At 36.3% G+C, this 26,579-nt stretch overlaps 1 protein-coding gene across 1 annotated transcript in view; it reads left to right on the top strand.

The window, feature by feature from the left end:
* The first annotated feature begins 8,708 nt into the window (after positions 1-8,708).
* Positions 8,709-26,579, top strand: part of Raph1 (Ras association (RalGDS/AF-6) and pleckstrin homology domains 1) — a 41,743-nt gene continuing 23,872 nt past the window's right edge. Inside the window, exons 1-4 of the mRNA XM_013015962.1 lie at positions 8,709-8,828; positions 11,691-11,796; positions 13,486-13,991; positions 22,890-22,970. Coding sequence (XP_012871416.1) covers positions 8,709-8,828; positions 11,691-11,796; positions 13,486-13,991; positions 22,890-22,970 — 813 coding nt within the window. The remainder of the gene's footprint in view (positions 8,829-11,690; positions 11,797-13,485; positions 13,992-22,889; positions 22,971-26,579) is intronic.

Genomic DNA, 26,579 nt, shown 5'->3' with positions numbered 1-26,579 from the left:
TTCAGGCTGACACTGGCCCAAAAGTTCACAGGACTCCATCTCAACAACAAAAAAGCCAAGAGTAATGACACACATCTGTAATATCAATTATGGTGGAAACTATAAAATAGGAAAATTGTGGTCCAAGTGAGCTTGGGCAAAAAATGAGAACTTACCTCAAATATAAGCAGCAAAAACGGCTTTAGGTAGAGCTCAGCAGCAAAAATGAAGCTGTGAGTTCAAACCTCAATACCAGCAACAACAACCAAAAAGATTGCGAACAATTCCTACATTCCCTTTACCCAGATTCACTTAATCCTTACAGTTTGCCAGTTTAACATTTCTGGATCCCTATCCCTATCATTCACACATATACATACTCTTCTCCCCCTCCCCCACATTTTTTTCTCAGACCTATGAGAAGAAATAAGAAATACTGTGCCACTTTATGACAAAATTCCTTAGTGTATGTTCCCTCAGAATCAAATGTTTTCTAAAATACAATTTTGTTGTTATTTTAAGGTGTTGTATGGAAGGGTTACCATTTTATTAATCAGATAATGAATATAATTCTCTTTTTGAACAGTGTCACCCTTTCCTCTACTTTTCTCCAATTTCCCCCTCCTGTCCCTGCCCACAAGTTGCATATGTAGATTAAAAAAATTTTTTTTTGGTTGTGGGGCACAGAGGACTTTTAAGTAAAAATACTATGTATGATATTGTAATAAGGGCTACATAGCACTATACATTTGTCTAGACCACATAAAAATGCAATTTGTGGGGAGGTAATTTTAGAATATGTTGTCTCATCAAAGTTGTACATACTGCTTTAAGTTATATTGATGCTTACTGCTTGCACGTAAAAAATAAAATACATTGAATTTTTATTATTTTAAAAACTAGTCCATAGTTACATCAGTGATTGTAAAAATGGTGACTTTTTCTGTCATTTACTCTACTGCTCTAGTATTAGTTGGCATTCTATGGAAGAACCTTTTTGTTTATTTCAGTATGAGTTCAGTTTGTTTTTGTCATAATTTATTTTGATGTTTAAACTGTTTCAGATTAGTTCCCTGAGACCAGCCTCAGGCTAGTTCCTATCTACATTTGGCCTGTACCCATCATTAACTGAGCACTTACTGGCACAGCAAGGTATTCTAGGGACTCCTCTTATTTTGTCTTTATTCCAAGGATCTCTGATTACTTTTTGTGTAGTGTATGCATTTAGAAAACAAAAAATGGTAAGTGTGCTGATTGCCACTGGGGTATAACTGCTACTAGATCCTTGTAGTGAAAATATATGTGTGTTATACACACATAGGAAATACCTACAACACACATACACATTTCCCTGTTTATTTCTATCCTGCCATTAACCCTTGTTTGAAATTTTGTGTTGATTCAAAGCAACACTGTGGTGTCCAAGGTGGAGGCTGCAGGTATCTGCCACTTTTCTTTCCCCTGAAAGTGTGAGTTGTCTTTAGAATTGGAATTGTTACCAAACATTTGGCTGTCTGGTAGGAGATATGTAGTGAAAGTATAGAAAAACACAGCCTGCCTCTTGGCTTTCAAAAGTTTGGGGTTTTTTGTTTGTTTATTTTTTGTTGGTTGTAGGGCTTGAACTCAGGGGCTGGGCACTGTCTCTTTTTGCTTAAGGCTAGTGCTTTACCACTTTGAGCCACAGTACCACTTCCATTTTTTTTTTTTTTTTTTGGTTAACTGGAGATAAGAATCTCATAAACTTTGCAGCCTCAGCTGGCTTTGAACGGGGATCCTCAGATCTCAGCAGCCCGAGTCACTATGATTTACAGGCATGAGCCACCAGCACCCTGCAATCAAGAGTTTAAAGATAACTTCTCCTACTAGAGAATATGAGGTTGCTGCTGCTACATCTGGAGAAGCAAGAGAATGCATGTACAACATAAGCTGTGTGCAGAGATAACTACCTACCACTAGAAAGTCCAAGATGTGGAAATGAAGGAGAAAGATGAACTTGTATAGAGGCAGAAGTCCCATCTGCACATTTTTACATGTGTGTATGTGTATGTTTCTCTATGCTGGTCATTTGTGTAAATGTATACACACATACATGTTCATATATATGTACATATGTATATAAATATATATATATGACTGTTTCTTAGGGCTGCCATAATAAATTACCACACAGTGGGTGGCTTAAAACAACAAAATTTACTGTCACAGCTCTTAAAATAGAAAAGCTAATATAAACAATAGAATTATGTTTACCCTTTTTTTTTTTTTTTTGTCAGTCGTGGGGCTTGAACTCTGGGCCTGGGCGCTGTCCCTCAGCTCTTCAGCTCAAGGCAAGTGCTCTACCACTTGAGCTACAGCGCCACTTCCGGTTTTCTGGTGGTTTATTGGAGATAGGAGTCTCACAGTCTCTCCTGCCCGGGCTGGCTTTGAACCGTGATCCTCAGATCTCAGCCTCCTGAGTAGCTAGGATTACAGGCGTGAGCCACCAGCGCCCGGCTTGTTTACCCTTTTTTTGTTGCTGTTTGTCTTCATTGTTTTTTAGCTCCTCTGTGGTTTTACATAATGATTGATTGCATGTTGTGTAGTAATCTGTAAGAATTGGTCCTTAGAATTTTTTTTACTAATAATGTTAAGAATTTCTTTATAGAACATTGAACTAAGATTGTTTTTACTAGTTTAGATAAAGAGTTGCTGTTCAGGGTTTAAGAGATTAAGAATATCTAATTTTAGGAAAAGCTTGTATAAATAAAGGAATGCTTATTTTTTTCTCTTGATCTTTTTTACTATGAATTTTTTTATTGTAAAGATGCTGCACAGAGGGGTTACAGTTACATGAGTAAGGTAATGAGGACATTTCTTGTTGAAAATTGTTACCCACTCTTTTGTTGTTCTCCTACTATCCTTTCCTATATGGCTCATTGTTTTGGAAAAATGAATTTCTGTTCTAAAGATGTATTTAAGTGCTTGGTAAATAAAAAAATTAGATAAATTTTTTGATTTGACTTATAGCTCTTAAGCATTACAACTTTTATGACAACTGTTAAAATACTTCTACATTATTTGTGTGCTTTCTTATCTCTAATTACTTCACAGGGAATGTACATGATAATGAAGAGAATATGTTCATTTACAACCTAGGTTGACAGAAAACACATAAATAAAAGAGAAAGCTGGGGAATGTAAATCATTTCTGGTGTAGCACTTCTCTTTCTTCTTAATGAAAGATCTCAACTTGGCTGGTCCAGGAATAATACAGCTTTAGTTAAAGAGGTTCACCTCCATGTGGAAACTTTGCAAAACTGTCAGCACTCCTGGAGAACCAGACTGTCTATACAATTTCCCTGGCGCCCAGTAAATTGTGGCTTGCTCCTCTGGGTAAGAGTACTGTTTCCTTCCTAGTCCCTTTGAACACTTGGAGACCATTAGCTTCCTTGGAAATGGTTACATGCTAGGTCTATAGAAAGAATTTTGTTAATCACTGTATCTTTGTTTATCATCTTTCTTAAAGCCATGGAATTGCTTTTTTTTTTTTTTGCCACACTTGCATATATGTGTGTGTATGTGTATACATACTATGTAGTTCCTACCATAATGTTGTTTATAGGCAAAAGTACTTTTTTTTGGGGGGGGGTCCGGTCGTGGGGCCTGAACTCTGTGCCTGGGCGCTGTCCCTCAGCTCTTCAGCTTAAGGCTAATTAATGCTCTACCACTTGAGCCACAGCGCCAATTCCGGCTTTTTTCTTTTTGCTTATGTGGTGCTGAGGAAGCAAACCCAGGGTCTCATGCATGCAAGGCAAGTGCTCTACCACTGAGCCACCTTCCCAGTCCCGCAAAAGTACTTTTTAATGTTTAATCCTGAGTAGAACATGGAACCTCTATGTTAAATACCATTAATCTGAAGAGGAAATTTTAGTGATATATTGCAAAACCAACTTTTGATCTCTTTAAAATTAAATTCCTTTGATTTATAAATTACAAAGAGCTATAAAATGGTGATTATTTAACAAAAGGTACAAAGCTAAAATGCTCAGAAAATCTGGTATATGCATAGAGCACAATTTTTTTAAACAACAAACAGGGACAAAAAAGTGTTAAATTGGGGGGAGGGCAATCAACTTTTAAAACTTAAAAGACTATTAAATTCCCAGTTTCTATTTTCATAGCAGAACTGAAGATCTAGGGTTAAAGGAATAATAGTTGTACATCAAGTGACAATCCAAACATTCCAGATATCATTACATACTTGTATATAGTTAATAGCCTGCCATCCCTGATTCTCAGTCCATTTTACATTGTGTTGTATCCTATTTCTTTTCTGCTCTCACTTCCTCACTCTTCCCTGTAAGGGGTCTTCTTCCTCGTTTTATGCATTACTAAATATAACACAGGTTTTTATTGTTTCTTTTGTCTGATTTTGGTTTCCTTCCTCTTGCTTTTATAATGCAATAGTTGTATATTGCACAGTTGGGAGAACTCCTTGAACATGAAAGTCTACATATAAAGCCTTTTTTTCTACTGAGTGTTTTTCTTTAGAATTATTTATCATATTACAGCAGTATAGGAGGTATTAAAAAAAATTTTGGGGTCTGAAAATATGGCTCAGTGGTAGAGTGCTTGCCTAGCATGCATGAAGCTCTGGATTTGATTCCTCAGCACCACATACATAGAAAAAGCCAGAAGTAGTGCTGTGGCTCAACTCGAAGAGTGCTTTCCTTGAGCAAAAGAAGCTCAAGGACAGAACCCAGGCCCTGAGTGCAAGCCCCAGGACTAGAAAAAAAATTTTTTTTGGAAGGGATAAAGTTCCTGAAACATAACTGGAAATAACTAAGATTTATTGAATAATTGAGAAAAATAATGGGGTTTTAGTAATGAATGAGTAATTGGGATATGTTAATTTTGGAATCAAAATGCCTGATTTCTTCATGGTTTGCAGGAATATTTCTCATTCTCATTTCTTCTGCCTCTAACCTAATTGGTCATACAAAACTACATTACTTTTTGCCTTAAAAATCTACTCAGTAATTGCAACAAAACAAATCTATTTCTTCTTTAGTTTTCAAACTAGTGAACTTAAATAGTACAGAGGTGAATTTATTAAAAATTTCTCATCCCCTTAACATTAGTATTTAGTAGATCCTAATCAGGCCATTTAAAAACTTTTAAAGAATGTTTCAGGTAGTTTTGATATATATCAATTGGTAGATGGAAAAGAATACTGCTCTACAGGATAAAGTCCAGCTTTTCATTATGATTTATAATTTTACTTCTCCCCATCTCTCTAAACTCCTTTTCCCAGAGTTTATATCACCTTCAGAAACACTAAGCCACTTGGAGTTCTCAACATGTGCCTTATTTTCTCATACTTTTATACACTTGCACACACTGCTTGCCCCATGTAAAATATCCTTGTCCTCTCTCCTCACCCTTCCCATCTCTACTGAAACATCATCCTTTCTCCTTTACAGATTGAATTAAACAACACTCATTTACCATAAAATCTGTTATGATGCTTGAAGGCCTACAGAAAGAACTTTGCTAATCACTGTTTCATTGGTTTCCTACTTAACACAGCATTTCATCATTATTGGTTTCCTTTCTAGATCATATAGAATGCAACAACAGAGGCCATTGTGTGCATCTGTTCCTCTCATAGCTGGCACATAGAAGACATACCATAAATGTTTAATGAAAAGGAAGATTTTCATGTCTTTTTGGAACATTGAGCACACTAGAGAAATCTCTAGGAGTAACTCTGCTGTCTGTATTTTGAGAATTTTCATGTGGTTTTAAGTATAAGACACTTGTAAAAAGCAATTTTCATTAAAAGGGCAAAAAGAGCTGTTGTTATAAGGCATCTTACTATATGCCATGAGTTTTTCTGTACTTTTGTAAATTGGTTTTCCTCCTAGGAATTCCATTTCCTAATATTAAGTTATAGTTAATATTATATATAATTATATATATTTATTATAATTATATATTATATTATTATATGTTATAGTTAACATATATTAACGTAATATAATAAATATAACATCATATTTATTATATTTATGTTTATATAGTGGTCAGTTTAAAAAACTTACAGCCACCCTGTCCTCTGATTAAAGTACTATTCTGGCCATTTCTCCTCTTCACTTCCATATTTAAGAAACTAATGGTCTGCACAGTAGGGGTGAGGGAATACAAGGCCCCATAATGTTGGCTTTCCAGGCTTTACATGAATAGGATCCTACTTTGATCATTAACTTTAGGGTCTTACTCTCCCTTCTTGTTTTATTTGTCTTGGTCTCATGATGTTGTCTCAAACACATCTTCCTTCTTTGCTCTTTTTATCTGTTCTTCCAGGAAATGTTTAAACAAATTCTTAAGCCTAATCTAAGGTCGACCTTATTGATGGAGAAACATTATCCCCTTCACAAACAGAGTAGTAAATATCTCCTGAAAGGAAGATTCATAAGTGAAAACTTAGCTGTACCAGTTTCAGTCTATAATAACAGTAACTGAGCTCAATTATTTTTATTGGTAAGATAAAATCAGCCAACATAACAGCAATAGGAGATCACACAGCCATTATTTTCGATTCTACTTCATGAATAAAATAAATGTAATTTAATTTAAAATATTGGTTAAATCATTATTAGGTGTATTCTGTTATTTTTCTGTAATAAGCATGATTTTGAAATACTACTCAGGTGATTAAATTTAGCCTTTTCATTACCTGAGTCTGTATTTCCTCATAGTTTTTCTAATTGGATGTTTAATCCAGCCTTTAAAAAAATAATCTACCTCCCCCACCCAGTATCATTTCCCTCTCAGTTGTTGAAACCAGAAATTTAGAAATTATCTTTTATTTTTCCATACATCACCCTTTCCTACTCCAGATCAGTTCTTTTGACTTTGCTCATTACTTTTCTAAGTATTTTTAGTTTGACTACATTACTTCATTTAATCTCACAGAAGTACAGTATTTTACAATAGTTAAAAGCATGGGGCTGACTACATTTGAATTCTAGCTATGTAGGAGGGCTTTAGGGAAACTGTACCTATTTTGTTTGTTTTGACTGTATATATGAGTAATTTTATCTTAAATTTTATATGATTATTCCAAGGATTTTGTGAACTAATAAATATAAAATGAGTAAATAGCAAACACTAGGAATTGTGCATAATCCATATTTACATGTTCATTGTTCATCTCTAACTAGTAGTTGAGGTCTTACAAACTTCTCTTCCATACCATCGCAGCAGCCTACTGGCTTTCATTCTGCGTTTCCCCCGCCCCCCACCCCCAATAGCAGTTATCCTGCTTACAAGATACTGCTTATAATTAGAATAAAACAAGGAGGATTTTACTCTAAGTATAGGTATCCTAGTAGTTTACTAAACTTAAAAGGCCATAGGTGCTCTGAGCACATTCTTGCTTCTTACCTAGAATCATGTCTGACATGTAGAAGTTACTTAGTAAATATTTGTTGAGTGAATGAATAAAAAATTTTACTTTTTATTTTACCTTTCTCAAATTCATCTCTTTATCTGGTGGCCACTAAAAGCACCTCTTTGGTAGGCAGTTTGAAATCTAGGATACAACTTAAATCATACACATTTGGCTTCAAATTCTCACACTCATTTACATGTGAGCCTTGGGGAAAGTTACCAAGGAGTAACCATATTTCAGAATGTAACTGAAGTTTATTAGGAGTAACTGGGGGTGGGGGGGAAGGAGAGGGGGTTACATAAGAGTAACTGAAAATCAGAGTATCTGAATTATTCTTCGCCTAATTTTCTTTATGTGCAAATTAGAGAGTTTGTGTAAAATTATATAAAGAGTTTCTTATAAAATGCCTAGTCCTGAAGACTTAACGAAGTTCTTCTAGTACCATTTGGTCCTTTATTACTTATGTTGTTGTTGTTGTTGTTGTGTGTGCGTGTGTGTGTGTGTGTGTGAGAGAGAGAGAGAGAGAGACTAAGTGAGAAAGTGAATGAGTTGGCCTTAATCAAGCTCTTAGGTACCTTTTTAAAAGTTTGTATCTAGGCCTGAGTGGCTTGCACCTGTAATCCCAGCTCCTCAAATGGGTAAGATCTGAGGATTGAGATTCAAAGCCAACCCAGCTGACAACAAATTGGAGACACTTATCTCCAGTTAATTTACCCAGAAGTGGTGGTGTGGCTTAAATAGCACCAGCCTGGGGGGGAGGGAGCGGGGGGGGGGAAGTGGGGGTAGGGGAAGACGAAGAAGGGAAGGCCAAGGAACAGCTTAGAGCCCTGAGTTCAAGCCCCAGGACTGGCATGTATACACACACACACACAAAATTTTACCTTTTATATATGTGTAATACCACACAGTTCTTAAAAATTTTTTTGCAAAGTAATAAACTAAAAATAAAATAATTAAAATTATGTAATTCAGAATTGTCTATTGAAGATTGACTTTTAAGAGTTGCCGCATATGAGGCTGGGAAGGTGGCTCGGTGGTAGAGCGCTTGCCTTGCATGCATGAGGCATGGGTTCAATTCCTCAGCACCACATAAGCAGAAAAATAGTACTGTGGCTCAAGTGGTAGAGTGCTAGCCTTAAGCTGAAGAGCTGAGGGACAGAGCCCAGGCCCAGAGTTCAAGCTGCACAATAGACCAAAAAAAAAAGTTGCCGCATATATCAGAGCATATACTACATAATTTTCCAAATTAACTTTGTAACTAATAATTCAACATAAATGCTTTTTTTTTTTTCAGATGGAGCAACTATCAGATGAAGAAATTGATCATGGTGCTGAAGAAGATAGTGATAAGGAAGATCAAGACCTGGACAAAATGTTTGGAGCATGGCTTGGGGAGCTAGACAAACTAACTCAGGTTAGAAGTGGTACTTGAAACATTGGTTGAGGATTTGAAGTCATCACTGCATTTAAACAATTTCATTTGCACAAGTAAGGATATGCATGTAGGCTAAGTTTAAAAATACTGCTAAGGGCTGGGAAGGTGGCTCAGTGGTAGAGCGCTTGCCTTGCATGCATGAGGCCCTGGGTTCGATTCCTCAGCACCACATAAGCAAAAAGAAAAAAGCCAGAAGTGGCACTGTAGCTCAAGTGGTAGAGCGCTAGCCTTGAGCTGAAGAGCTGAGGGACAGCGCCCAGGCCCAGAGTTCAGGCCCCACGACTAGACACTCCCCCCCCCAAAAAAAATACTGCTAAGCTAGAAACATGACCAAAACACTAAAGATTAAATGCATAATAACTGTAACAGTAGATAGTATCTTCTATGGTTATTCTAAAGACTTTATTATCATGTATTGTACAAAGCAATGGGTTTCATTGTGCATGCGTATAATATATTTTGATCATAGCCATTCATTATTCATTTTTGTTTCCCTTTTTCCTCTTACCTGCTCTTGCTTGTTTCCTTTCTCTTCCTAAACAGTTGCCCTTCTACTTTCATGTCTTTCAAAGAAAAAAAGTTAGATTTCACGAGAGAAAATATGTAATATTTCTCTGAGTTTGGCTTATTTTGCTTAACATGATGATCTCTAGTTCCTTTTATCATGTAAATATATCTTAGATTTAAACCTGTGTAGTGTGACAGTGCTATTATACTGCTTTTCAGTATTTTGGAAATTTTTAAGAAATACATGACTGATCTAAATGGCTAGAAATTCAAATGTCATGTTTGTTTCATTACTTTAGTTCCTACATGGTGTTACTTGGCACATTAAAGTTAATGGTGCTTTCAACTTTATATTTGATCAAATTTAGGTTATAATCCTCGTTGTTTTACGTATAATCCTAGAGTTATTTTATAGAACAGGTTAGATGCTTTCTATTCTCCAATTCTACTGTGAGGAAAATTAGACTTAAGTTGCTGCAGTAGAGTTAGGATTGAGGTTAAAGGAAAGTTTCTTGACTGTTCTGTGAAACTTTGAAATAGGGCACTAAAGAGATTGTGGATGTTCATTTGGAAACTTTAAAATTAGGACAGATACACTATATTAATCTTATTTTGAAATAAATGAATAGAAAAGATATCATTCTAATCTAATGCCATGGTTCTACAAATAGAATATTTAACATTCTTTTAAAATTGAAATTTATTCAAATAATAATGCTTAGTAATATTAAACTATACTTAATTTGGATAGAAATCAAAGTTTTAAAAGAACAATTGTAAGCTTAGCAAATTTTTTGTAGCATTTTTTTTCCAGGACTGAGGACCACCAAACCCAGGGCCTTGCGCACGCTGGGCAGGCGACCTTCTGCTGGGCTAAACCCCCAGCCCCAAGCTTAGCTAATTTATTTACACAATGACGTGAATTTCTTTTCCTTGTTTTCTTGAATTTCTCTGTTGTACCTTTATTTTTTATTGTATGGGGGGAAAGGTATCATTTACGAGAATGGTAAGGACTGGAAACATTTAGATCAGTTAGTGTGTGCTTGCTGTGCACAAGGCCATTGATTAAATCTTCAGCATCACAAAAATAAACAAGTAAAAGTTTTAATTAAATAGAAGATGGTAGATAACTTGTAAGTCACTTATACCTGAATGTAGGTCTAATTAATTTTGTCACAGATAATACAGTAGGGTTATGGTTTGCCTCCATCCTGAGATCTTGATAGGACTATTCTATTACTTTTTTACTTTTTTTTGACAGTCCTGGGGCCTGGGCACTGTCATTGTCCCTGAGCTTGTTTTAGCTCAAGGATAGCACTCTTATCACTTGAGCCATAGTGCCACTTTCAGACTTTTCTGTTTATGTGGTACTGAAGAATGGAACCCAGGGCTTCATGAATGCTAGGCAAGTACTCTACCACTGAGCCACATTCCAAGCCCTCTATTACTTTTTGAAATGGTGATTGTTCTCTTTGCTAAGGTTTTAGGTCTCTAACTTTTAGCCCAGGACTGTCCCTTATCTTCAGGTTACTTTATGCCAGTGAATGAGATTATGCTGGAACAAAACCATATCCCCCAAGGAAGGAGTTATCAGAACTCTGAATGTTTCTTTTCCATTTATCATACCTATATTCATGTTTCTAGTTTATTTGATAGCAGAATTATGTGAGAAGAGAGGTCAGTCGCTAGGATGTATTGGAAAAACAAAAAACTTAACTCCAAGAGCTAGAGTTGTGGTTCAAGTGGTATACCACCTGCAAACCAAGAAGGAAGCCTCAAGTTCAAATCAGTAATACCAGAGAGAGAGAGAGAAGAGAGAGAGGGAGGAAGAGGGAGAGAGAGAGAGAGAGCACGCGAGCGACCACGTACACACACACATGAGCCGGGTGCTGGTGGCTGACACCTGTAATCCTAGCTACTCAGGAGGCTGAGAGCTGAGGATCATGGTTCAAAGCCAGCCCAGGCAGGAAAGTTTGTGAGACTCTTATCTCCAATAAACCACTCAGAAAAAGCTGGAAGTGGTAGCTGGAAGTGGTGCTGTGGCTCCTTTAGTTCAAGCTCCAGGACCAGGAAAATTTTTTTAAAAAGATAGAGGAAGAAGAAGAAAAGATATTTATTCTGAACTGTAACAGACAATGTCAAGCCTCAGGTTCTAAAGCATATACCTAAAAATTGAAATAAATGAAAATAATGTGAAAACCAATTATGCTTTCCCTTAAGATTTTCGATTTGATTATTATATTGGCAGTTCACTTAATCATAGGGCAAACTTCATCCTTTTTGTATAAAGACTTGACTTGAATATAACTTTTGAATCTTTTTTTTTTTTTTAAGAGTTTAGATTCTGACAAGCCTGCAGAACCAGTAAAAAGGTCTCCTCTTCGCCAGGAAACAAACATGGCCAATTTTTCTTACCGATTCTCCATATACAACTTGAATGGTAAGATGTAATTAGTGTAATGTATAAGGTAAATAATGATAAGTATATATTAATGTAGGAATAATGTAGCTGCAGTTTCAAATACAAGACTCAATATAAAAACAACATGCAGGCTGAGCGCCCGTGGCTCACACCTGTAATCCTAGCTACTCAGGCCGCTGAGATCTGAGGATCGCCATTGAAAGCCAGCCTGGAAAACTCTTATTTCCACCAGAAAGCCAGAAGTGGCTTAAGTAGTAGAGTGCTTGCCTTGAGCTGATGAGTTCAGGAACAGCATGCAAGCCCAGAGTTCAAGCCCTATGACCAACAAAAAAAAAAAGCTTATACATATAACTTAGTACTTTTTTTGATTTGTGCATAATACTAAGTAGATTATCTTAGAAAAGAGCAACTGAAAAGTATTTTCCTTATTAGTAAGTGACAAAGTACATACATAGGAGGAACCTCACAGAAAATTTAGTAATTTCATTGTTGTTCTGTCACTGGATTAAAATCCAAGGAATTTATTATTTCTTTTGTGTGTGTGGTCCTAGGGTTTGAACTGCCACTTGTATTCACCCAGCTCTCTTTTCCTTTTTTGATTTTTTTATGCAGGGTCTTGTGGCTTGTTGTCTGTGTATGTCTATTGCCCATGGCGTGGCTCACTTGTGGCCCCCTGCAGAGCTGGGATTATAGACATACAATCTTGAAGTCTTGCTAAACCCTCTCCTGTTCCAACCCAGGCTACTTGTCTATGGTCCTTTTAATCACCTCTACAGTAGCCAGGATTAGAGCTGTAAACCACATGGTTGTTACTAATTTTAATAACATTTCTCATTATTTAGTGTACTCTACCTAAGCAACTCTATTGTTTAGAATTGACATTTTAAACTTTACTTTTATTGGACTTTCCATTTATTTTTTCATGCCTTCAGCTGTTTTGATAACATCTTTGTTGGATACTGACTATATTAATAGCTTATTACAAACTGTGGTTTAAAAGTTACATGAAGAGTTGGAGTTGTGGCTCAGTTGGTAGAGTGCTAGCCAGTGAGCAAAAGTGGCAGGTGCTGAGTTCAATCCCCTGTCTCAGACCTAAAAAAAAGAAAAAAGAAAAAGTTAATGAGGGATGTGGCTAAAGCTATTAAATAATGTTTTGCACTATTTTGTTTGAATGCATACCTTTGTTCTTTTTTTTTTCTTTTTCCTTTTTCTTTTTCTCTCTTTTTTTTTTTTTTGATGGTCATGGGGCTTGAACCATGATTCTCTCAGCTTCCTTGAACTCTGGGCCTGGGTGCTGTCCCTCAGCTCTTCAGCTCAAGACAAGCGCTCTACCACTTGAGCCACAGTGCTACTTCCAGTTTTCTGAATGGTTTATTGGAGATAAGAGTTGCACAGACTTTCATGCCTGGGCTGGCTTTGAACTATGATCCTCAGATCTCAGACTTATGCATACATAGCTAGGATTACGGGTGTGAGCCACTGGGCACCCGGCCCCATACCTTTATTCTTAATTATTAGGGATTGTAAAAGTGCTTCTGAAAATTATCTGGGAATTAAAAAGAAAACCTATTTAATACTTCCATTTGACTGACTATATTCCCAATGGAATGCATTCTTTTGCATCCCCTACCATTTCCATATTTAACTGATTTAGAATAGAATGTATGAATTCTGATTGGTTCTGGAAACTTGTGTGTTGTTTTGCAGAAGCTCTGAATCAGGGAGAAACGGTGGATCTGGATGCCCTGATGGCTGATCTTTGCTCTATAGAGCAGGAGCTAAGCAGTATTGGTTCAGGAAGTAGTAAGCGTCAAGTCACAGAACTGAAAAGTACTCAGAAATTACCTGCCAGCCGACATACCTCCAAACACGGCACATTGAAAGGATTATCTTCTTCATCTAATAGGATACCTAAGCCTTCCCATGCTAACTACTCCCTGGATGACATCACTGCACAATTAGAACAGGCTTCCTTGAGCATGGATGAGGCTGCTCAGCAATCGGTACTAGAAGATCCTAAGCCTTTAGGAACTAATCAGCACAGAAGAACTGCCTCAGCAGGCACAGTGAGCGATGCTGAAGTCCGCTCTATTAGTAACTCCTCTCGTTCTAGCATGACTTCTGCAGCCTCCAGCATGGATTCTTTAGATATTGACAAAGTAACACGCCCTCAAGAACTAGATTTGACCTATCAGGGACAGCCAATTACTGAGGTAAATATATTTTTCTCCTAGCATTTTAGTATTAAAATAAAGGGTAAATGATTTTTAAAGTGTAGCTTGAATTAACTTTCTTAATTCTCCTATATTGAAAGTTTGTAAAAAATCTCAGTGGGGTACAGTTGTACTTTATAATCCCTGCTTAGTAAGAGGCTGAGATAGGAGGATCAAAGAATGAGGCTTTATCTGGAAAAAAAAAGCTAATACTAGACGAAATATATTGCTCAAAGTAAACATTACGGAAATGATTTAGAAATTTTTATTCTTTTGATTTTGGAAGCCCTTGAATTAATGTCATTTATTTCATGATTAAAAACTTGAAGCCAAGAGGGTAAACCAAAGGAGGAGGCTGCAATGCTTGGTAAGAAATGTACACATTATCCTGCCCATGTAATTGTAACCCCTCTGTACAGTATGTTCACAAATAAAATTAAATTTAAAAAAAAACAAAAACAAACTTGAAGCCAAGAATGGTAGTTCAAGCCAATAATTCCAGGTACTCAGGAGACTAAAAGGAGGACCAGAAGATTGAAGCTAGATCTGGCAAATATCAAGACTCAATAAAATCCCAGTACTGGGGAAAAAAAATTGAAATGTGATTTGCAAAGCCATTAATAGTTATCAGCCTTTGTTTTTTTTGGTCCAGTCATGGGGCCTGAACTCTGGGCCTGGGCACTGTCCCTCAGCTCTTCAGCTCAAGGCTAGCTCTACCACTTGAGCCACAGTGCCAATTCTGGCTTTTTTCTTTTTGCTTATGTGGTGCTGAGGAATCCAACCCAGGGCCTAAGGCATGCAAGGCAAGCGCTTTATCACTGAGCCACCTTCCTAGCCCTGGTTTTGTTTGAGGGAGGAGTGCCAGTACTGGGGGGCTTATGCTCAAGGCCTTGAACTCTTACTTGGATTTTTACACTCTAGATAGATGCTGTACCACTTGAGCCACACCTCTACTTCCAACTTTTTTTTTTTTTTTTGCTAGTTAATTGGAGATATGAGGCTCATGGACTTTTCTAGTCTTAACTTCAAACCTCAGTCCTCAGATCTTAGCCTCTTGGGTAGCTAGGATTACAGGTATGAACCTTTAGTGCCTGGCATCAGATTGCTTTTTAGTGTGTTTCAAAATAACATAAGAAACCCACTTACAGTTTTCAAAATCTGCTCCATTTTATTCAAGTCAGTATGAGGTAATAAGAAAGAGCTACTGAGCTCAGAAAACTTGGAATCTAGTTATATCTTGCTATATTAATGAGACTTAAGAAAGAATTCATCCTCTCTTAACATCAGTTTCTCATAAGAAAAAATGAAATTAGTTCTACTTGGTCTACCATCCTCATAGAAATTGAGAATCAAAAGTGATAGATATGAACAAATCTTTTATGTAAGATTAACTGAAGCTGGATTTTGTTGGTGAAAGGATTCTTGGTGAAAGAATTCTTTTAATCTAAAGATGGCATTTGGGTTTTAGCATAGTAGCAAGAAAGAAGAAAATCAGTGGGGCTAAATAAAATCAGCCTTTTGTTTGTGTAATACAGAGTAAGAGAATGTTTATGTATAATCAATACAAATGTAAAACCCTGTGGAACACTGTTTAAGGAACTAGAGAAATTTGAATTTTTTATACTGTTGACATTTTTCTTTCCAATTTATTTACATTAATCTAAACTTGGCATTCAATAGTGTGCCTAATTTTTGTTTTAGGTAATATGAAACAAACATGAATCATCAAGGTAGTTTAGAAATAAACTTGAGTTTTATTGCAAAGAAAATTAGCAAATTATATCAGTCTAAATAGTAAAGTTTAATTAGCTTAAAATAAATATGATCTACCTGTTATATGTTTTGCCATATCTTTTCCATCTCAATTAATGGCTACTCTATCTTCAAGTTCATCAAGCAAATGTCCTGGGGTCTAACAATTTTTTATCCATCTCTCTTCCAGGGTGTTAGAAAATTCTCTTGGCTTTACCTTCAGAAATAGCCAGGATCTTGATCATTTCTCAAGATCTTCACTACCAAGTCAACATCATCTTGATCTAGTTCTTTATAATAGTTTTCTAGCTTGTCTTTCTACATTGCAGTCATAGTGATCTGCTTAAAAGTAAGCCAGATCATCTCTTTTCAGACTTAAAGGCATTGTATCTTACTCAGAGTAAAGCCAAAATTCCTAAAGTGGTTTACGTGGCCTTACCTGATCTGCTTTCCCTGATCTATTTATCCCATTTTTTCTTCCTTCCCTTGCTCTGCATACAGCATTGTCTCCTACTTGTCCTTGCCGGCTATCAGTGACTGCTATAGAGCCCTTGTATTTGTTTCCCTGCCTAGGTGCCCTTTCCCAGTTATCTAAGGATATAATCCTTTCCACCTTCAGGGATTTGTTTAAATGTCACTTTCTCAGTAAGGTCTTCTTTTATGGTGGTATTTAAAAATCAAGCTCTTCTAAATGCCCTGTGACTACAAGTTATTTCCCTTTTCCACTTAATTTTGCCCTTCAGTGCCAACTACTAAACATGCTATGCATTTTTATTTTGTTTATCTCTTCCCAAGTGACTATAAACTTCATGAGGAGAGGATTTTCATTGTTTTGATTTCTTTCGGTTTCCTTAATGCCTAAAACAGTATTTGGCTCATAGAAGCATGATATTTGAGCAAATGTAAGCACATATTTAGTCGACAGTCCTTTTTTTAAATTCTTCAGTAGTTGTACAAAGGGGTTACCATTCAATATGTCAGTTGATAAGTAAAATGCATCTTAATTGATACTACCCTGTTCATCTTTTTCTCCATCCCTTCCAACCCTACCACTCCCATCAATTCAACTCTGCTTCATTATTAGTATTAAAGAAATTCCTAATGCATCCTCTTCAGATAATCTCCAATTGTTTATTAATTTGTCCGTATTTAAGATTTTGTTCAAAGGTGAGTTATCCTAATCTTCACAATTTGTCATTTTACATGGTGAGTTAGCATATTGACTGCTGGTACATGAACACAAGTTTTCAATTTTCAGTGTGCTTACTTGAAAAAAATGCATCATAAATTAGCTGAAACTTAATGCACTTTTTTTTCTAGTTTTAACCAAATGCTTTGGAGGTATCTGGGTTTTTTCTGTTGTTATTATAAAGATGATGGGTTCCAGTTACGTAAGTCAGGTAATGAGTATTTTTCTTTTGAACATTGTAACCCCTTCCCTCCTCTTCTATTTTTCCCTCCCAGCCTCCTCACAGGTTGGTTGTATAGTTCATTTTCAAAATAGTATCCCTTGAGTATTACTGCTGCATTTGTTCACCCTTTGTTCTACCATTTTTGTCCTCCCACCTTACCCTCTCAAAAACAGATACACTTACATATGAGACAGAAGATAAGAAAGCAAAAACAGTGACAGAGGAAGAAAAAAATAACAAAGAAAACCTCTTGTTTCCATTTCTTGGGAGTTCATTTTGATAAATATCATTTTATATGATCATATGCACATAGCTGTTGAGCCTTTGTGATCCTCTCAAGAATATTCTCCTTTTAGCAGGGCGCTGGTGGCTCACGCCTGTAATCCTAGCTACTCAGGAGGCTGAGATCTGAGGATCACGGTTCAAATCCAGCCCCGGCAGGAAAGTCCATGAGACTCTTAGCTCCAGTTAACCACTAGAAAATCGAAAGTGGCACTGTGGCTCAAGCGGTAGAGCACTCGCCTTGAGCTGAAGAGCTGAGGTACAGCGCCCAAGCCCAGAGTTCAAGCCCCACAACTGACCAAAAAAAAAAGAATATTCTCCTTTGGTCTCACTGTGTGAATGTCTATAGTCCTGTAAAATTTATCATATCCAAGTGTATTTTTTGCCTTTTACCACCCAGTGTATTTACTTGTTGATTTATAGCCTCATTCTAGTTACAACAAATGAGGGAAACCAGGCAACCTATGTTTCTTTGGGTCTGGCTTACTTCACTTACTATAATTTTTTCTAAATCTTTCCATTTCCTTGCAAATGGTACAATGTCAGTCCATTGTCTTAATCTAAATGTCTGTACTCTGAAATAAACATCAGTTGTTTTCCTTCAAAATGGCCAATGGAGTGCCACAGTGAAGAAACATGAAAACTCCTGTAATAATGATACAAATACAAGTAGAAAGAATCAATTCAAAGCAATATTGCGCTTTCTTTTTTCTATCTCCTTTCTAAAAGCCCCAAGGATAAGCACAGTATAGTATAATTCCACATCACAAAGAGTGTATTTTTTTTCCTCTGACTTTTTCTTCCTTGGATTTTTGTCAAAATACTGTATTTGCAAGTACTTTATTTATGTTACCTAGTTTATGCCTCATATTAGCCCTTTGGTAAGTGCATTATTCCAACCACACCAAGGCTGAAGAAATTAAATAATTGAGAATTTGACCTCCAAAGTCATAATGTCTTCCTTACATTCTTAAAATCTTAAAGTGTGATTGATAGTTAAAATGAGTATTTCCTGGGTGTTTAAGAATATTTTCTTATTAAAAATATTCCATGGATGTATATAACAATGACTTATAATTACAGTTAATATTCTGTCAAAATCCTTCAATAATTATCACTATTAAGTTGTTTAAAGAGGTTTCAATGCCAGAATTCAGGTTATAAATACAATGCATCTTGACCAATGTCACTCCTCCCATTTCCATCTTTTCTCAGGCCATCCCTACACTCAAGTTACTATGGCTTATTATTTATTTATTAATAAGTGTTGGTCCTGGGGCTTGAACTCGGGGCCTGGGCACTGTCCCTAAGCTTTTTTTTCTCAAGGCTAGTATTATATCACCAGTAAGACAACAGCTTGGAAATTTAAGTGGTAATTGTATGTTATAAATTGTTTAAGAAATAGGGCTTAAGAAATAAAAAACAAATCTAAAATATACCTTTAATGTTTTCTTCTGGTGAGATTTAACCATTAGCAGGTCTTTTGAATTTAGAATTTTGTATATAAAAGTGTATTTTTTAAATAATACTTTTAAGCTATTACTATACTTCATAGCAGATTCAATTGGCTTTTCTAAATCTTAAGAAAATTTGAAACTGGGTGTTACGTGCTTGTAATCTCAGCTACTCATAAGGTTGATCAGAGCCAGCCTGGGCAGACAAACCTGTGAGGCTCTTATCTCCAATTAACCAGCAAAAAGCTTGGCAGGAGGAATGGCTCAAATGGTAGATTACTGACTGAGCAAGAGTACAATGACCTGAGTTCTAGTCATAAGGTCAGGCAAAAAAAGGTTGATTAATGAAAATTGTCTGGTATGTGAGTTATTAACTTTCAAATTTTAGGAATTTTTCTCATGTGAAAGGCTTTTCAATGAAACTTTGTTTTGACAATATTGGAGCTTGAACTTAATGCCTTGTGCTTGTTAGGCAAGCCCTTTACCAGTTGAGCCACACCTACAGCCCTCACTGACTCATTTATTCATAATATATATGACATATTATGTCAGTAGCCCACACCAAAAAAAAAAATGTCTCCTGAGTAACTAGGATTATAGGCATGAGTCACTGCTTCCTAACCCCCAGCCCTCTTTTGCTTTAGTTATTTTTCTCACATTTTTTTCTGGAGCTATCCTTGAATCATGATTTTCCTACTTGTTCCTCCTGTTATAGAAATGAATTACCTCTGGTTTGTTGTTGAGATGGGGTCTAGATAACTTGTTGCACAGTCTAGCATATGCTAACTTCAATGCAATTTTTCTACTTCTTCCAAGTTCTAGAACTATTTCAAGAAATTTGTTCAGACAGTTTGAAACACTGGGGAAAATACAGTAATTGTGTTTATAGCATGTGGGATGTGACCCCACTGCCAGCAAAATCCCAAATTATTCTTAGCAAACCTAACCTCTTACCTCTAAAGAATTAAATGGTTAGTAGAGAGCACAGAACTTTCTGAAATCTTTAAGTCCTACATAAACTGTTGAAGGAATGGAGTTACAGTTGATTTTTCACTTATTGAAATTAACTTTCTTATTCCAGTGGCCTTTATTTTATACTGAAATTTATTATGTGTACTGTTTTATTCCAGATCTCACTGGCTTAATGATGTTTAGTAGCAGCAGGAAATAGCTATCAGGTGAAAGAGAGGCTGATGGTCTGGTGAAAGCTTGGTGCAATGTCTAGTTCACATAAATTATTTCTCAACTAACCCCAATCTCCATGTCAACACTGTCATTATTACCTTGCTTCACAATGGAAGGAACTGGGGCAAAGAGCAACTCTATAACCTGCCCAAGGATTTGAACCAAACCTTACCATACTACTTTCATCACAGAACTGAAGATTCCCTTCAACACCAACAGTAGACTGGCCAGTGTCCACAAAGCTCAACCTAGAAATTCAAAAGGAGACATGGGCAGGAGAAAAACAAGTAAAGAGATCCATGTAGTAACACCCCCATCTTGTGGCATTGTGGTATATATTGTTTAAGTATTTTAATATTGTAGGTACAAATTTAACAATTCTAAATTTAGGCTTAAGTAAAATTGTGATGAGGGCTGTAGTTTCTTGTTTTTAAAATAATAGTGCATACTCAATTATTCATAGAAGCCTATGGAGATAAATGCTAACTTTACATAACAAAATAAAAAGGTTAAGAAACCTGACAATAACATTGTTAGTAAATGGACAAGCTGGGGCTTCATCCCAGATATTCCACTGTCAGGGTTTGCATTCTTTTCCACAATTGTGTTATACTTATTTCTAAATATATTTGTGAAAAATGCATACACATATCAGTTAAAGATGAATGTGCAACTATTTTAGTTGAAGAGTGAATGGATGCATAATCCTCCACTTCCTTTCTGTAGTTATACATAATCTAAATTGATAGCTATGATGGGAAGTGTTTTATTTGTAAACATTACTTTGGGTTAAGGCCATTTCTTGATAGTTGTTTGGCACTGGTGTTTAGATCAGTGCTTTCCAAAGTATGTCCTCCCACTTGCACTGCCAGGATTCTGGCTAGCAGATCATACTTCATTTTAACAGTTACAAATTTAGTTCAAGAAAGTGGCAACCAGGAGCTGAGAGTGTGGCTCCAGTGGTGGTAAAGGCCTGCTGCCTTGCAGGCAGGAGGCCTCAGCTCAAATCCTAGTGCTGGGATTAAGAAAATGCAATCTTGGTCTGCAGATTTGTGGAGAATTTTTGAAAGATTGAGAATTTGATTATGTAACATAAATAAAAGGTTTTAGAACTTAGGTTAGAGCAAAATTTATGTGGCTAATTGATTAATTCATTTTTAAAGCAGAGCTTTAATATTTATGTAAATAATGGTAGGTAAAGATCAGATTGGAGTAGATAATTATTTGTAAGAAAATATTTACTTTGTGGAAATGGAACCTAGTCCTGAACCTAGCCTAGAATCTAGTCTTGATTTGCCAAGCATGTGGATAAAGGCCAAACAGAAATAGTTATCTCTCTATTCCATAAATATTTGAGTCCCTACGCATCTCACTGTACTATAAGGGATAAAACTGTCATAGTACACGATGTCCACTACACATACAAGTGTACAAGGGGAAGGGATATAGAGTGTAGACAACCAAACAAGCATTTGCAGCACATTGTAGCCAGTCCTACAGTAGGCAGACATAAAACCTCTTTAATAGAAAAGTCTAGGATATCTTTGAGAATGAATGACATTATAATTAAAAATATAAAACCTTTGGGGGAAAAGATTGCAGGGAGTTAGGAATTGATGTGTGTTTAGGAATTGGCAATTCTGAATAGCATGAATTCAGGACATTTGTCAGTTCGGAAGAGAAAATAATGCCACAAGAAGAAGGTAAAGAATTGAACGCTTTTCTGCTACTTTACCCCTAGGTTGGCCTGATTATCAGACTAGAGATATTAGAGAAGGAATGAATGGGATCTGGGACATGCTTAGCGTTGGAGGGGTTGAAGAGGATTATTTATTCCTATAAAACGAGAGAGAAATGAGAAAGAATTTGCATTTAAGCTAGCACAATAGTCTAGGAGGTATGGCAGAAGATTGCAAGTTTGAAGGTAGCCTGGGCAAAGACCCTGCCTGATAAAAACCAACCAGCCATAGCCAGGTGCCAGTGGCTCATGACTTTAATCCTACCTACTCAGAAGGCTGAGATCTAAGGATCACAGTTTGAAGCCAGCTCAGGTAGGAAAGTCTGTGTAACTTATCTCTAGTTAACCACAAAAGAGCCAGAAGTGTAGCTCAAGTGGTACAATGCCAGCCTTGAGCAAAAGAAGCTCAAGGACAGTGCTTAGGCCCTAAGTTCAAGCCCTAGGACCAATACCAGAAAAACCCAAAGAACAAAAACCAGTCAAAGAAACAAAACCAAGCTGGGGCATAATTCAACTTTTAGAGTACTTGCCTCGCATGTGTAAGGCATATTATTTAAATACACACACACACACACACACATATATATATTTAGTTACAGGATATCTTCAGTGATAAAATCTTTATGGTGATGTAGTTCTTTGAGGGGTGTAGGGAAGTCATGTGAAGAGGAAGAAGAGAAGCTAAAAGCCTGAAGACATGGAGACTTACTTAGAAAAAGCTTTGGAGAAATTACTTAATGAGTAAAGAGAGAAAATTGAGAGTACAGTGTTCAAGAACAAGTGAAAGTTTCTTAGCATGAATTGGTACTGGGTACAGTATGTTGTGTAGTTCTTCCATTCAGCTATACTGTTCAGAAGTAGAATGAAGTAGTTTTTGTGAAGGATTAAGTTCATGTGGTTCTCACCTTTCTGAGTTCCATAAAAGAATGAAATATGATTTCATGCTCCTTTTCATTACTGTTTCATTACTCTCTTGTTTCATTTCAGTGATCTTTTTCTCTTCCTGCATGGTGAAGAGAGCTGCCCTTTACACCTCTGTTACCTATCATTTTCTTCCTTCCTCCATTTTTCACAGCATGCTATTTCTCTGAGATGTCCCAGCAAGCAGGCCAAGCATCATACTGACTTCACAGAAGAGCAGGCTGAGCTGACACCTGTAAGTTCTGTAAACTGTCATGCAAGTATTTAAAAGTAGATGAAGAAGAATGCACTGGTTAGACTCCAAATGATGAAACCTTGTCATATAGCCTCAATTTTCTGTAAGATTGAAACAAACCTAAAAGTAAATGAGCAAACCAAATAAATACACACAACAAACTTTATGATATGGTATCATTGATTATGGTACGCATAGAAGGTAGCCTACCTGATACAGTTTTTGTATTGAAATCTAAAACCACATGTTAAAAAAAATTAGAATGTTTTCTTTACAATGAAGTTTTCTAGTGAATGACTCCCCTGTACAAATGCTTGTCTGAAAACCCAAGTTTTATTTCCTCAAATACGAATTCTCTGGTCAGTGGTTGACAAATCTTGATACTTCAGTGCTTCACACTTCCCATATAGTTGCCACTATTAAGTACTTAAATGTGGCTAATCTAAATTGAAATGGGCTGAAAAGATAAAATAGACACTGAATTTCAAAGGCTTGTATGAATAAAGAATGTTTCATTATTACGGTTGAGACATTATTTGGGTATTTTAGGTTAAATAAAAGCTATGAGTACTTTAATATTTTCTTTTTATATGTGTGTGTGCGTGTACTCTTGTATGTGTACAGATATGAGTCCTGGAGCTTGGCCGCTGTCCCTGAGCTTTTATGCTCAAGGCTAGCACCCTATCAGTTGAGCCACAGCTCTACATTTGGCTTTTTTGGAGATAAGTGTCTCATGGACTTTCTTGCCAGGGCTGGTTTCAACTGTGATTCTCTGATCTCAGCCTCCTGAGTAGCTAGGATTACAGACATGAGCTACCAGTGGCCAGTGTGACAAGAGCAGAAGTTTTTTGTTGTTTTGTTTTTATCAGGTACAGGAAAAAGAACAGAAATACAAGTGGGTACTAAAATTAAGATGCGTTAGGATAATAGCAAATATGACATTTTTATATCATAAGAGAAAATGGGAAGTAACCTTAACTGAAGTAGGGATAATGTACTAAGACAATTTATAGGCAATGTAGGAATAGTGATAAAGTACAAAATTCTAACAAATGACATAGATTTTTTGGTTTAGTTTTTGTTGTTGACAGTCTTATTACTATGTGGCCCTAAGCTTGCCTCAAATTAAGTCTTCCTGTTAGCCTCCAGAATTTAGGCATTGTAGGAATGCATCTTATTTTTGAGATTAATTTTATTTATAATTACAGTGATAAAAATATATGAGATTAGATCATTATGAAATGATTTTGATATTTGATTGTGCTACAAATATTCTAAACAAAGCAAAGTAATAGAAATATTTTTAAACATTTGGTCCTAATGAAGCTCTGAAATTCCAGTACTTCATATTTTTATTAATATATTTAGTTTATAAATCTGTTCAAAGGAATTTTAAATCTCTCCCATTTGCTTCTATATAACAGGGCACAAATACAGTAGTGTCAGTTCTTCCTTCAAACTCAGTTTCCATTGCTGATTTCCTAACATTATGAGCAACTCTTCATGAATTTTGAACAAAAAAAGAAAGCCAGTGGCTCATGCCTATAATCCTAGCTATTCAGGAAGCTACGGTCTGAGGACCAGGTTCAAAGACAGCTCACGCAAGAACAGTATATGAGACACTTATCTCCAATTAACCAACAAAAAGCTAGAAATAGAGCTATGGCTCAAATGGTAGAGTGCCAGCATTGAGCAAAGAAAGCTAAAGAACAGCACCTAGGCCCTAAGTATAAGCCTTACTATAGGTACAAAATAACAATTAAAAAGAAAGCACAAGTTCTCTCAATCTGCTTTATAGGATAAAGGCACTCCTTAAAACAGTGAAAATTAAGCTGGACATTGGTAGCACCTGTAATCCTAGCTACTCAGGAGGCTGAGATCTGAGGATTACAGTTGGAAGTCAGCCCAGGCAGGAAAGTCCTTGAGACTATTTCCAGTAAACTACTCTGAAGAAGCCAGAAGTGGCGCTGTAGCTCATAGTGGTAGAGTGAGTGCTAGCTTTGCCTTGAGAAGGAAGAGGCTCATGAATAGCACTCAGGCTGAGTTCAAGCTCCAGGACTAGCCGAAAAAAGAAGTGAAAATTAAAAGTATAAAAATCATTGGTGTTTCTATGTAAAATAGAGTTAATTGTAATAAATAGGGTTGCCTATCTGTGTGTTTTTTCCATGTAAGGTCATTAAAATACCGTATGAATTGTGATGCTGATTTTTGTTATGTGACATAAGTTCCTTGTTTGTAGGGCATCTAGCATCTCTGATTTACTATAAATGCTTGTAATTCTTCCTTTCTTCTTTACTCTTAAAACCCCAAATGCCCTCACCATTTGCCTATTAAAAGACAACACTACCCTCTTTGAGAACCACTTGGTCTAATATTTGCTTTCTATTTCCCCAACCCTAACCCAGACTTGTAGCTACTTACTTATCCTTTAGAAATATAAGCCAGGACTTAATTCTGGCATAAGTCCTTATCTCCTTTGTGTTCCTATCCCACCACACAATGTATTGTACTTGCCACACACACACACAAACATACACACAAAAGAGCAATTACAGGTTTTCAGTTTAATTATCTAAGACCTTCATATAGGGCTTCACGGGGATTTTTGCCAGGGCCAGCATGGACTGCTATCCTCCTAGTAAGCTTTCTGCATAACTAGAATTACAGCAAACCATTTTGTTGAGATGGGGGTCTTAATAAACTTTCTACCTGATTAGTTCTTAAATGATCCTATCTGGCTACTCTGCCTTTTAAGTGGCTAGGATTACAGACATGCATTAGCATGACTGACCATCCCTATTCATTTTTTCTTATTTACACATAATGAGGAAAATATTCTTATATTGGTATTCGTATATTAGTTTATGTAAAACTGTATATTTCAGGATAAAATTCTTGAAAACATACTATTTATTTTACAAACTTACTAATTTTTTTTCCAGAAAAATAAAGATCCCTATTTCTGACTTGCATAACTGTACTCCTTTGTGCATCACCTTTACAGTAAATTTTTAAAAACCCCAAATGAATAGAATTTACAAGTAATTGCACTTCCAATTTTACAAGATAAAATCTGCCTCCCACCATCAAAACAAAAACTATGAGTTGAATGCTAGTGGCTCATGCCTGTAATCCTAACTATTGTGGAGGCTGAGATCTGAGCATCAAGGTTCAAAGATAGCTGGCCCAAGAGACTCACTGGTATTCCCACTGATACCACTCACAAATGCTCCCAAGACTCCTTGCTCTTCAGCAAGGAGGAGGGATTGGCTAGGAGAAGAATGCAAAGGTCTGAGTAGAGGACTGAGAAGGGAAGACTCGTTTGACACACCATCTACTGAGCTAGCTGTCAGCCTTGGCACCTGTTGATAGTTTACCAAAATACTTATAGCTACATATAAATAAGGTCTTATTTTCTTTTAGTCACCACTACAGTTGTTTGCTTTTCCATTTCCCTCTTTCTTTCATGTATTCAACTAGTTTGGAGGTCTGTTACCTCCTTCCTTTTTTTTTCTTTTTTCTTTTTCTTTATGTACATACTTCGCTCAGTTTACAAAAAAAAAGAGATAATTATAAAGAATCATTCTTCGTCTGCTTTATATTTATATT

This window comes from Dipodomys ordii, unplaced genomic scaffold (assembly GCF_000151885.1).
Source record: "Dipodomys ordii isolate 6190 unplaced genomic scaffold, Dord_2.0 Scaffold1, whole genome shotgun sequence".
NCBI classification, from domain to species: domain Eukaryota; kingdom Metazoa; phylum Chordata; class Mammalia; order Rodentia; family Heteromyidae; genus Dipodomys; species Dipodomys ordii.
This window is presented reverse-complemented; position numbering and strand designations above follow the sequence as displayed.